General features: G+C 62.0%; 2 protein-coding genes across 3 annotated transcripts in view; one reads left to right on the top strand and one right to left on the bottom strand.

Annotated features, from left to right (window-relative positions):
- FLNA (filamin A) overlaps positions 1-5,470 on the bottom strand; it is a 26,180-nt gene extending 20,710 nt beyond the window's left edge. For both annotated transcript variants that reach the window (XM_016947661.3, XM_016947662.4), the window contains exons 1-2: positions 5,348-5,470; positions 1,692-2,180 (exon numbers count right to left, since the gene is read on the bottom strand). In XM_016947661.3, the coding sequence (XP_016803150.1) occupies positions 1,692-2,064 (373 nt within the window). In that variant the 5' untranslated portion in view covers positions 2,065-2,180; positions 5,348-5,470. The remainder of the gene's footprint in view (positions 1-1,691; positions 2,181-5,347) is intronic.
- EMD (emerin) lies at positions 5,382-12,389 on the top strand. Its single transcript, XM_016947664.4, has 7 exons — positions 5,382-5,563; positions 7,223-10,433; positions 10,557-10,661; positions 10,809-10,886; positions 11,101-11,234; positions 11,618-11,667; positions 11,747-12,389. Exons 2-7 carry the CDS (start codon positions 10,352-10,354, stop codon positions 12,060-12,062), a joined length of 765 nt encoding a protein of 254 aa, XP_016803153.1. The 5' UTR covers positions 5,382-5,563; positions 7,223-10,351; the 3' UTR covers positions 12,063-12,389.

The following is a 12,389-nucleotide window of genomic DNA, read 5'->3' as shown; positions in this document are numbered from 1 at the left end:
GCTCAGAGTGGCCTCCCCAGTTCCCAGGTTGGTCCTGGCCCCACGAGGCTGCCTTTCACTCTCCCCAAATGGCAGCAGGGAGGGGGGCTCAGAGAGGACCAAGGGTGCAGGGCCAGGGAACAAGGCCAGCCAGGGCTTCCCATCAGGCCCCCACCCCAGTCCAGCCTCAGACCCCTCAACGACCCCCACACGGGGAGCAACCAGGCCCACCAGGTCCATGTTAGGCCAGCCTACTCCGTCCCCATCCCCCTCCCAAAAGAGAGAGGGAAGGACCAGGGCCCAGGGCTGGGAGACTGTCTGGCTGGATGGCCCCGCCCCATCCCACCCCCCTTTCCCCAGCCCCTGGGCCAGCCAACCCCTCCCTCCCCTAATCACTGCTGCTTTCCAACATTTTTTTGCCTTATATGGCAAAGCTCTGGGAACTAGGCCTGCTCCAGCCAGCTCACAAGGAGGAGGGGAGCTGGGAGGAGGGAGGAGACCCCCCCTAAAGAGCTGGGGTGTGGCCCGCCTCCCCACATCCGGTCGCCCCCCCTACCATCCAGGACTGAGATGACTCAGCTTGGCTAGACTGAGGCTGGGACTTGGGGGGGTGGGCCTGCCCCTCGCCTCAACTGGCATTCCAAAGAAAGAACTTTGGTTCTTGGGATCTGCCCTCTGAGTGGCTGGGGGAACCCAAGTCTTGGTCCCTCACTTTCTTGGGTTCAGCAAGGGCCATTCCAGGGCTGCAGGGTAACTGGAAGGCCTCTCAATTCTGAAGAAGAGAAGACTCATCATCCCTCTCCTCTCCCTGTTCCACATCACCCCCAAGTCACCCATTCTGGGGCCTGCCCTCTCATGCAGCCCCTATCTTGAGAACGAACTGGGCTGCTGCAGCAGGCCTGGTCAATGCCAGCCTCTCCAGTCCAGTGACACAGACACTGGGCTGGCACAATGCACGCTGGAGCATCTACCAACCAACTCCTGCGTGCTACACGCAGAAAAGCAAGGCCTACATGGAAACAAGAGTTTGGCCCAAGATGAAGAGAAAAGTTGGCGTCCAAGGAGTCTACAAGCCAGGTCTCTCAGTCAACCACGCCCAACTCACCCCGGGTGCAGTTTTGCTAACTATGCTTCTTTCTGGCCCCCAGGTTGCCTGTGTGTGTGTGTGGGGGTAGATCTAAACTGGTGGTTGGAGCCATCTCCGATGGGCGACCCATCCTCCAGGGACACAAAGAGCCCAGAGCCCTAGACAATGGGACACACGAGCTCCAACCCACACTTCAGAACCAACGGGCGTCTGAAGGCCAGAGGGCCCTCTCTAAACAGCTGTGGGGGGAGAGCCCGGGCCTCCTCCTCCTCGGGGACGGGGCGCAGGGCCAGGAGCCTGCCCAGTGCCCGACCCCCCAGGCCCACTCCCACCGCGAGCACAGCCGCGGAGGCGCGGCCTGCGGAGGATGTGAGTTCAGCCTGGGCGCCGGCCAGCCGGGGCGCAGCGGGCGGGGGCGCGTAGCGGTTCGCACGCCCGGCCGGCCAGCCAGCCAGCCAGCCCGCGCGCCTTTGTTCTCCAGGCCCGCGTGGAGCAGAGCAGCCGGAGGCCTCGGGAGTTGCGCCGCGGCCCGGAAGGGGGTGGTTTGGAGGGGTCCGCCCGGGGGGATGGAAGGACGCACGGAGTCCCCGCCCCCGCCCGCCCGGCGCTTCGGGGCGTCCCTCACCGATGGACACCAGTTTGATGCTCTCGCGGTCCAGGAACTCGAGCGCCACCGACACGTTCTCAAGCTGCATTTGGCGGAAAGTGGGCCGCTGGTTGTGCTTGCGGTGCATCTTCTTCTGGCTGAGCACCTCCAACAGCGCGATGAGCCGCAGCCCGTCGCTCAGGTCCGTCTGCAGGTTGGCGATGCGCTTGCTCACGCACTTCAGGTGCTCGTTGCACCAGCGCGTGAAAGTATTCTGCTGGATCTTCTTCCACGGCGCGTCCTCCGCCAGGTCCTTCTCGGTGGCCGGCATCTCGGCGTCCCGCGTGTCGACGCCGCCGCCCGGAGCCGCGCCTGCTGCGCTCTGGCCCGCCCGAGAGTGGGAGCTACTCATTTTGAGGCGCGAGAAGCCGGGGGGGCGGTGCTGCAGCCTCGGCGAGGGGACGGCCCTTTAATTAAAGTCGCAGGCACCTAGGCGCGCGGGAGGCGAGGCAGGGAGCAGAGGTTGCGCTGCGAAGAGAGCGAGCCCTTTAAATGCGGGCGGAGGGCGGGGCAAGGGGGCGGGCCTCCAGCGGGGAGGGGCCGTGGGGTGGGGCTTCGAGGGCGCGCCTGCCCCACCCCGCCCCGCCCGTTGGAATGCCCCCACTAGGCCCCCGGGTTCGGCTGATCAGACGCGAAACCCGGGCTCCAGGGTGGGTCGCTGGGCAGTGGGGTGGGCAAGGATGCTCCCAGCCCCGCAGCCTCGCGTTGGCGCTGCAGGAGAGCGCTGCCCTAGAGCGAGGAAAGGCTGAGCAGTGTCTGGCGCGGGACTGCTTGGCCTGCAGCCGGCGCGCTTTACAAGGGACTTTCCTTCCCCAGGGCCCCTGCGGGGGGTGGGGTGGCTCTCGTCCCTAAGTCACTTGGGCTCTGCCCCGTCCCTGCACATCCCTACCCCCCGCCGTCATCCCCCTTCCCCGGGCCCCCAGGGCCTAGGGTTCCCCGGCGGCATCCCCGTCCGCCGGCCCGGCAGCGGCGGGAAGGGGCCAACCCTAAGAGCGAACCCCTGGAGAGCGGCAGCCCCGGACCAGGCACTGCCGAGGGCGCTTTGTGTGCTCATCACCTGGGAAGCGGCTGCAGGGCAAGGCCTGCGCCTACGCGGTCCCCGCAGACCCCCTGCCACGGGCCCGCCTTCCCAGTCCGTAGGGCCCTCGCCCGCGCACCTGTGCCCGCTGCTTCCCACCGCCTCCCTCTCTGCTTCCCTCCACCCGGGAGGATATGGGGCACTGGGCCAGGAGGCCGCCGGCACTCCAGGAGCAAGCAGCCTTCGAAGGGGTCCGGGCATGCCCACGGGCACGCCGGTGGGCGCGGGCAGAGGGCGCCGTGCGATGCATGCAGAGACGTGTGCCCGCCTAACCCTTCATGCCAGTTCACCTGGGGCACTGGGGGGAGCTGAAGCGGGGGGTCCTCTCCTGTCGGAAAGTCCCCTCAGCCCAGCGTGGCCAGGGCAGGGGGCAAACGGGAGTGGCATTCCAGACCCAGAGGGGCCTGCTCAGAGGTTCCCATAAGACTTGTCAGGCTCTGAGCACCTGGGTCTGGGTGGGCTTCAGGTGTGGTGGCAGGTGCAGAGGAGGACTGAGGACAGGGATCAGGGGCCTGGGGGGTTGTGTCCCCAGAGCCGTGGGGGCTCTTCACTCAAAATTTTCTGGTAGATAACTCTGGAGATGGTGCAGTGGCTGCTGTGCCGAGATGTAGACTGGGACCAGGGGACGGCTGGGGACGCTCACTGCTACTATCTTCAGTCAGAAGCCAGCCTGCCTATGGCTTCCTCCCCAGCGTGCACTCCCCTCCCTCTCAGTCCTCGGTACCTCCCCTCTCCAGAATGTTTCCTCCTCTGAGTGTTTTTTTTTTTTTCCTAGGAAGGCAGGTATCTGTCCCTCCTGTTCAATTCTAGTAATAATTAATTTATCTGCTAAAGACCAGTGAGAGATGGAGGCCCTGGGTTGGCCAGCACGTCATGCCCAAATATGGTTGACTCTCCTGTAGCCCTGGGTGTCTACATGACATGTGGTGGGGCTGTGATCCGCCCAGCACATTCACTTCGGGGCTGCCTGTGGCCCCACTGGTTTTTCCCACTAGTAGTGGTGTTAGGGGGTGCAAATGGCATTTTCCAGTACTGAGGCCAACCCCTGTGTATTGTCCCCTCTCCTGACCACTTTGAGACACACCTGCACCAAGTGCGCCTGGGTGTCTGGGAGCTGGGGTGGAGGTGGGAGGGAGGGCTGGGAAGGGGGAACCCATACAGACCCCTCCCTGTACGGGCCCCATTCAAGACGGGCTTGAAGTTGTCCTTCTGGTCCCCTTGCCCCACTGGAAAGCAAGTTCCCAGGCACGGAATTCCATCAATAATTGACTCTCTCTCCACTAAGGGCCATTGAGCTGGGTTGTCTGGGTTCATTCCTTAATCTTCAGAGCTCAGGGAAACTGAGTCAGAGTGACCAGTGGTCAATTACAGCAGAAAGGGTGTCAGGAGGTGGGTGCCGTGTCTTCCAGCCCTAGCTTTTCCCTATTTAGAGGAAACAAGGAATGGGCGTGTAGAGGGTTCTTGTCCCTAGAACATAGTATCACCGCCAGATGTCGCCCAATCCCAAAGCCACCAGATCGGGCAGTCCTGGGAAGCCAAAATCCAGCTCTTTCATATTTTCCCTTATTTGGAGTAGATTCTTGGATGTTAGACACACCCCGCCCACCACACCACCCCTGGCCCTCAGACCCCAGGCCAGACCCTCCCACTGGGAGGTATAGCCCAAGCCCAGGGGCTGTTCAGCTGGGATCCCTAAGGAGCTGTTTCCAGGCCTGCGTAGCCAGGGGGCGCAGGAGGGAAGGAAGCAGCAGATTGGCAAGGTGAAAAGAGACCTGTGCTGGCAAGTCCAGGTGCGGCAGGTGAGGTCGCCCATTCCCAAGCTCCCACCTTGACGGTGCACTCGGAGCACTTACAAATGGGTCTGCCAGTGGATTTTAACCTATTTTGCCTGGCCCCAGGTGGCATGGGAATCTGGGGACATTGTTGGTTACATCCCGGCTGGCAGTGCGCATCCAACTCAGAGCCAACCTGGCATAGGGCCCAGGGCCCAACCAAGGAACCTGGCCTGGTCTCATCCTCACCATGGCCCCCATGGAGTAGAGCAGCCCCAGAACCAGCTCCCCTGTGCCCAAAGCAGCTGTCCCTGTGGACTCGAGCCAGCAAGGGACACACTGTCCCCCTCCCAGTGGGCACACTGGCTGAGAAGTGTCCTTCCAGGTGGCCACTCGCCCTGAGTCCACACAAGTTCCTGGTGTCAGGGCCCTTCTCTCTCAGGCATGCAGTGGTCCGTTCATGGGCACCCACGCTGGCACCAGTTTCCTGGCAAGTGCCCAGACACCCTCTCTCTCTCGGGGACCCCCCATGGCCTCAGGCTCCCACATTCGTGGGCACAGACATGGCTCGTGGGTCAACTAGGGAAGCTATTCTCTGGACACTCACTCCCAGATGCCAGGGGAGCCTCCATCGGCTCACGCATCCCAGCTGAACCTGGCTCGGACCTGGGCGCGAGCTGGCCCCTGCGTTCTCCGGCCTCTCTGCCCGCCTTCTCCAACCCCGCCCCCGGCCGACGAGGAGCGCGGCGACCCTACGGCGCGAAGCCGGGCCGCGGAGACCTCACCTGCTGTTCCTGAGAGCGACCGGTGACCGATGACCGCGGGGTGGCGCCCGGATCGCCTTCGCGCCCGCGCCAGGCGCCTCGGGGGTTCTGTCGGCGTCCGCTGCGCGCGACGCGCCTCCACGCGAATGGGCCGCCGCCGCCCGCCTTCTTGTTGGCCGCACCCCCGCCCCGCGCCCGCCCCGCGCCCGGCCCGGCCCGGCGAGAAAGCCTTAATTGGTAAAATTGCCCAGGAGCCCGGGACGGGTGCGTGGGGGGCGGGGGTGCGGGGGCGCGCCGTGAGCTCCAGCGACCCGCCGCCGGGCGACGCCGCCCCCCGAGATGAGCTCACCGCCGGCGAGGGCCGCCAGGCCCTGGGGGAGGGAGGGCTTCGTGGGGGAGTCGCCTCCAGCGCCCACAGGGACTGCAGGGCTCGTGTCTAGGCACAATCACAAGGATCCTGCGTGTCTGAGTCTGGGGGAGCCAAGCGCACCCCAGGTGGAAAGGCCGAGGCCCAAGGCCACCTTCTCCAAGGAGCCACCCACAGTTACAGCCCCTGGTGTCTGTCCCAAGCCGGGATTGTTTCCTGGGGTGGGGGCAACAGGTCGTTGCAGGTGTTGGCTGGGCGCCTACGTCAGGCAGGGCCCCGGGACGGGACTGCAGGGCTCCGAGCCCTGGGATGAACCTGACTGCCATGGATCAGGCGCTGCCAGGTCTGGCCTGGGGTGGGCAGCAGAAACAGGATCGCTCAGGGGGACGCGAAAGTTAAGTTTGTTTAGTATTAAGAAGATTCTGATCTTAAAGAAAACATTGGCCGGGCATGGTGGCTCATGCCTATAATCCTAGCACTGTGGGAAGCTGAGGCAGGTGGATTAATTGAGCCCAGGAGTTTGAGACCAACCTGGGCAACACAGCAAGACACTATCTCTACCAAAAATATAAAAATTAGCTGGGCGTGGTGACGTGCACCGGTAGTCTCAGCTGCTCAGGAGACAGGTGGGAGGATCGTTTAAGCCCGGGAGTTTGAGGCTGCAGTGAGCTATAATTTCACCACTACACTCCAGCCTGGGTCACACAGTGAAACCCTGTCACTAAACATAAAAAAAAAAGGCCAGGTGCGGTGGTTCATGCCTGTAATCCCAGCACTTTGGGAGGCCGAAGTGGGTGGATCACGAGGTCAGGAGTTCAAGACCAGCCTGGCCAAGATGGTGAAACCCCGTCTCTACTAAAAATATAAAAACTAGCCGGGCGCAGTGGCAGGCGCCTGTAATCCCAGCTACTCGGGAGGCTGAGGCGGGAAAATCGCGTGAACCCGGGTGGCAGAGGTTGCAGTGAGCCGAGATCACGTCACTGCACTCCAACCTGGGTGATAGAGTGAGACTCCGTCTCAAAAAAAAAAAAAAAAAAAAAGGCCGGGCGTGGTGGATCCCAGCACTTTGGGAGGCTGAGGCAGGTGGATCACGAGGTCAGGAGTTTGAGACCAGCCTGGTCAACACAGTGAAACCCGGTCTCTACTAAAAATACAAAAATTAGCTGGGCGTGGTGGCAGGCGCCTGTAATCCCAGCTACTCGGGAGGCTGAGACAGGAGAATCGCGTGAACCTGGGAGGCGGAGGTTGCAGTGAGCTGAGATTGCGCCACTGCACTCCAGCCTGGGTGATAGAGCTAGACTGTGTCTTGGAAAAAAATAATAAAGATAAAAATAAAAATACAAATAAAAAAATAACGTTAACAGCTCAGTGAACAATCATCTACTTGTCATAGACACTGAGGAATGTTTCCATGTTGATATTTTTTCCTCGTAACTCAATCATGTTGGGATTGTAAGTTATACAGCATATACTGCTTGCAAGCCATTCCATCCTTAAGGAGCAACTCAGTTTTCTTATTCTTGACTTAGAATTGGTTGCATCCCGATGTCTCCTCTGCCTGCACTTCCCAGGAAGAACCCCCTGAGGCCCTCAGATTTTCCTGCACACGCCCTTCCCAGACCCTCTGATGACTGCAAATCCCACCCTACCCTTGACGGGAAACTCTCTGAGGCTGTCCAGGTCATCACCCCCAGGGACCAGGTACTGGTGGGGGAATGTTCCATGAATTAATTGCTGTACTCAGGGCTCTTGGACAAGTCTCCCCTGATCGCAGGGTCCTGACTCTCCCTGTATAAGATGGAGGCTCTGCTGCTCAGGAGCCTGCCTGGCTTCCAGTGGTCTGGAGTGGAGCTGCACTGCAATGGGGCTGGACTTAGGCTCCAGGTACCTACAGGGTGGGTGCAGGGGGACCATCACAGTTCAGCTTCCTGGTGCCATCTGTGGTGGGACCTGATTGTGGGGCAAAGGGGTGGGACATAAAAGGCAGAGTGTCGAGGCAGGTACAGAACGGGTGGGGGGGTGCTCCTTAGGGAGAAGGCAAATCTAGAATTCCTTGACCTCATAAGGAAACAGCTTGGATCCGTATGGGGAGGGGTGGCATGGGGGAGGATGGAGCAGCACTTAGTACACAGAGGCCTCTGGGAGAGGGGCCAGGATTGCAGAAGGCTTGCAGAGGTGCTGGGGAATCTGATTTTGTCAAAACTAAAAAATCCACGAGGCAGCCTCTGAGCAGCCCAGAGTCCAAACTGCCATCTGTCCCCTCAGCTCTGAAAGATGAGGTGCAAACCCCTGCCCTACCCAAGGCTCTCCTGCTGCACACTGCCAGGCACTGTCTTCATGGACCCACACTTCCTTCCATATTGCTGGGGACAGAGTGGGGCCTTGCCAACAGTGATTCCTCTTTGTTAGGATCTTTGTGTGTAGTCAAAACAGGGCCCCATCTCCTCATTACTCCCCCAGGTGTCTACCTCTTCCCACCCCATGGGCAAACCTCCATGGATGACTGGTCTGTGACCCTCACCAGCCGGGCCAGCCATTCTGGACATGACCAGAGCCCTCCCCTCTTCTTCCCTTGTCACCAGCCCTCATCTGTGAAACTACAGATGGCATGTCACCTCTTCATGCTCCCAGTTTGGGGCCTACCCAGTGAGGGGCACACTAGTTGATTCCATACACCCTCAGCTGGCTTTGTTTAGAATGTGAATGTCACAGCCAGGCGCGGTGGCTTATGCCTGTAATCCCAGCACTTTGGGAGGCCGAGCCGGACTGATCACTTGAGGTCAGGAGTTCGAGACCAGCCTGGCCAACATGGTGAAATCCTGTTTCTACTAAAAATACAAATATTAAATACTAAAAATACAAAGCCAGGCATGGTGGCATGTGACTGTACTCCCAGCTACTCGGGAGGCTGAGACAGGAGAATCACTTGAACCCGGGAGGTGGAGGCTACAGAGAGCCAAGATTGCTCCACTGCACTCCAGCCTGGGTGACAGAGCGAGACTGTCTCAAAAAAAAAAAAAAAAAGAATATGAATGATGAATGTCACCTCCTTTCTCTTCTCCATGAGACAGCCAATATCTGATCAAGGCCCTGGGAATCCTAGCTACAGTCCAGGCTCCTGAGCAGGCCTTGGCAGCCTTCCATAGCTCGCCACCCACGTCTGCCCCCTGCCTAGCCACGCTGCGCTCAGGGACCATTCCGACAGGAGAGGACGCCCCACTTCAGCTCCCCCCAGTGCCCCGGGTGAATGAACGGCATGAAGGGTTAGGCGGGCACACGTCGTCTCTGCACGCATCGCACGGCGCCCTCTGCCCGCGCCCACTGGCGTGCCCGTCGGCGTGCCCGGGCCCCTTCGAAGACTGCTTGCTTCTGGAGTGCCAGCGGCCTCCTGGCCCAGTGCCCCATTTCCTCCCGGGTGGAGCGAGGGAGGAGGAAGGGAAGCAGAGGGGTAGGCGGTGGCAAGCAGCAGGCACATGTGCTCGGGCGAGAGCCCCGCAGACTGGGAAGGCGGGCCCATGGCAGGGGGTCTGCGGGGATCGCGTTGGCGCGGGCCTTGCCCTGCAGCCGCTTCCCGGGCGATGCGCACACAAAGCGCCCTCGGCAGCGCCTGGCCCGGGGCCCGCGCTCTCTTAGGGTCCGGGCCCTTCCCGCCGCTGCTGGGGCGGCCGACCGGGATGCGGCCGGAGAACCCTAGGCTCTGGGGCCCGGGGAAGGGGGACGACGGCGGGGAGTAGGGATGTGCAGGGATCGGGCGAAGCCCAAGTGACTTAGGGACCAGAGCCACCCCAAGCGCCGACTTCGCCCGCTCGCACGTCCCGGGTCCCTCGCGCGCAGGCCCCGCCCCTCTCACCCCGCCGCACGCCACAGGGTGACGTCTCGGCTCCCAGCCACATCGCCCTGACTCCCGCGCGGGCCCCGCCCCCTGCCGCTAGCCAATCTGTGCGTTTGTGACTTTTGGGCCCGCAGCCCCGCCTGCTCCCACAGCGATACCGGTTTGCATTGCCCTGACTCCCGCGCGGGCCCCGCCCCCTACGCCGCTAGCCAATCCATGCATTAGTGGCGTCCGGGCTCGCAGTACCGCTCGCTCCCACCGCGAGACCTTCTGCTCCGCGGCCGCGCAGGCCCCTCCCCCTCCATCGCTAGCCAATCCCCGTTTTGTGACGTATGGGCTCGCGGCCCCGCTCGCTCCCACCGCGAGACCTTTTGCTCCGCGCCCGCGCGGGCCCCGCCCCCTCCATCACTAGCCAATCCCCGTGCTTGTGACATATGGGCTTGCGGCCCCGCCCGCTCCCATCGCGAGACCGGTTCCCACCGCCCTGACTCCCGGGCGGGCCCCGCCCTCTCCGCCGCTAGCCAATCCTCGCGTTGATGACGTTTGGGCTCGCGGCCCCAGCCTCCCAGCTCTCAGGGCACGGCCGGTCTGTGCCGGCTGCTCCCGCGGTTAGGTCCCGCCCCGCGCAGCGCGCGCAGCCTGCGGAGCCAGCGGCCGTGACGCGACAACGATTCGGCTGTGACGCGACAACGATTCGGCTGTGACGCGAGCGCGGCCGCTCCCGATGCGCTCGTGCCGCCCCCGCCGTGCTCCTCGGCAGCCGTTGCTCGGCCGGTTTTGGTAGGCCCGGGCCGCCGCCAGGCCTCCGCCTGAGCCCGCACCCGCCATGGACAACTACGCAGATCTTTCGGATACCGAGCTGACCACCTTGCTGCGCCGGTACAACATCCCGCACGGGCCTGTAGTAGGTACGCGGCGGCGGGCGGGCCCCCTTCCGGGCCCCCTCCTCGTGCTCCGCCTCGCGACCTCCCCGCTGCCCTCCCCGCGCGCTTTCCCCGGCCCGCGGCCCTGACCGCCCCGTGTCCGGCCAGGATCAACTCGTAGGCTTTACGAGAAGAAGATCTTCGAGTACGAGACCCAGAGGCGGCGGCTCTCGCCCCCCAGCTCGTCCGCCGCCTCCTCTTATAGCTTCTCTGGTGAGAGCCTCGCCTGTGGGGACGGCCTGGGACGCGGGGAGGATGGGGTCGCGAGGGTGTGGCAGGGGGGCCGGTCGAGAGCGGCACTGGAGAAAGGGGAGGGAAGTCTGGGGGGGCAAACAGTTCTGTCTCCTCCTTTCAATCCAGACTTGAATTCTACTAGAGGGGATGCAGATATGTATGATCTTCCCAAGAAAGAGGACGCTTTACTCTACCAGAGCAAGGGTAAGGCAGGGGTTGGGTGGGCACGCTGGCACCTTCACCCGACTGCGTCAGGGACCCCGCTCACCGGGAGGACCTGAGACCTCAGTCCCAACCACTCCAGCAGCCTTAGGAGGGAGAAACTGTTACAGGTCCCGAAGTGGGATTCAGATTAGGGCCATCGGGCCAGGCGGGGCACACCGATGCCCCCTCTGCTACCGCTGCCCCCCTTCCCAAGGCTACAATGACGACTACTATGAAGAGAGCTACTTCACCACCAGGACTTATGGGGAGCCCGAGTCTGCGGGCCCGTCCAGGGCTGTCCGCCAGTCAGTGACTTCATTCCCAGATGCTGACGCTTTCCATCGCCAGGTGAGCTGGCTGGCAGGCGTCCTGTACTTGGGTACAACCTAGGGGATCGCGGCTGTGTTTGGATAAATCCAGGGGGGCACTGGGTACAAATGGTGGCTCTTGGGCCTCCGGGGAGACTCTGTGACTAGAGCACCCTGGTCTGGGATCTAGGCTCAGACTCTTCCTGAGAGTCCTGGGGGCAAAAGGGGATGCTGGGGCATGAGCACAAGTGGCAAGGCCCCATGGATAAAGGGCTGAACACCCAGAGCCATTCAGGAGGGTGTGGGTTCCTGGCCTCTAACCAAAGGTCAGAGGGGACCGGCTGGGGAAGTTTGGACTGAGGGACATGACAGGGCCATGGTGGCCCTGCCAGCCAGTCCCCTCACCCTGACTCTCTTCTGCAGGTGCGTGATGACGATCTTTTGTCTTCTTCTGAAGAGGAGTGCAAGGATAGGTGCGTAGTGGGGGAGCCCAGGGACGGGCTGGTTCTGGGTCCAGGCTCCTGGCCCACTTGCTCCCCTCTTTTGCCTCAGGGAACGCCCCATGTACGGCCGGGACAGTGCCTACCAGAGCATCACGCACTACCGCCCTGTTTCAGCCTCCAGGAGCTCCCTGGACCTGTCCTATTATCCTACTTCCTCCTCCACCTCTTTTATGTCCTCCTCATCATCTTCCTCTTCATGGCTCACCCGCCGTGCCATCCGGCCTGAAAACCATGCTCCTGGGGCTGGGCTGGGCCAGGATCGCCAGGTCCCGCTCTGGGGCCAGCTGCTGCTTTTCCTGGTCTTTGTGATCGTCCTCTTCTTCATTTACCACTTCATGCAGGCTGAAGAAGGCAACCCCTTCTAGAGGGAGCCATGAGGGTCTGGGCTTCAGAGCTAGGTCTTTGGGGAAGTCCTGGCTGACTGCCTTAGCAGTGGGGGTGGGGGTGGGGGTGGGGGCAGGGGCTTTTATGTGTTTTTGCTTGGGGGGCGCTGGGCCTAGCCCAGAGTAGTGCTTGCTCCCCCTGCCTTGTCCCACCAGGGAGGCAGCAGACTCAGGCCCTCCATGGTCCTCTTTGTCATTTTGTTGACATGCATTCCTCCTTTTGTCATCTTGTTGGGGGGAGGGGATTAACCAAAGGCCACCCTGACTTTGTTTTTGTGGACACACAATAAAAGCCCCGTTTATTTGTAA

Source organism: Pan troglodytes, chromosome X (assembly GCF_028858775.2).
Source record: "Pan troglodytes isolate AG18354 chromosome X, NHGRI_mPanTro3-v2.0_pri, whole genome shotgun sequence".
Taxonomy (NCBI): domain Eukaryota; kingdom Metazoa; phylum Chordata; class Mammalia; order Primates; family Hominidae; genus Pan; species Pan troglodytes.
Note: the sequence above shows the minus strand (reverse complement) of the source record. Positions and strands in the feature narration are given on the sequence as shown.

Coding starts and splice junctions, on each gene's coding strand:
- EMD (XM_016947664.4), top strand. CDS start 10,352: ATGGACAACTACGCAGATCTTTCGGATACCGAGCTGACCACCTTGCTG. Junction 10,887..11,100: donor TTTACTCTACCAGAGCAAGG/GTAAGGCAGGGG, acceptor CCCCTTCCCAAG/GCTACAATGACGACTACTAT. Junction 11,235..11,617: donor CTGACGCTTTCCATCGCCAG/GTGAGCTGGCTG, acceptor TCTCTTCTGCAG/GTGCGTGATGACGATCTTTT.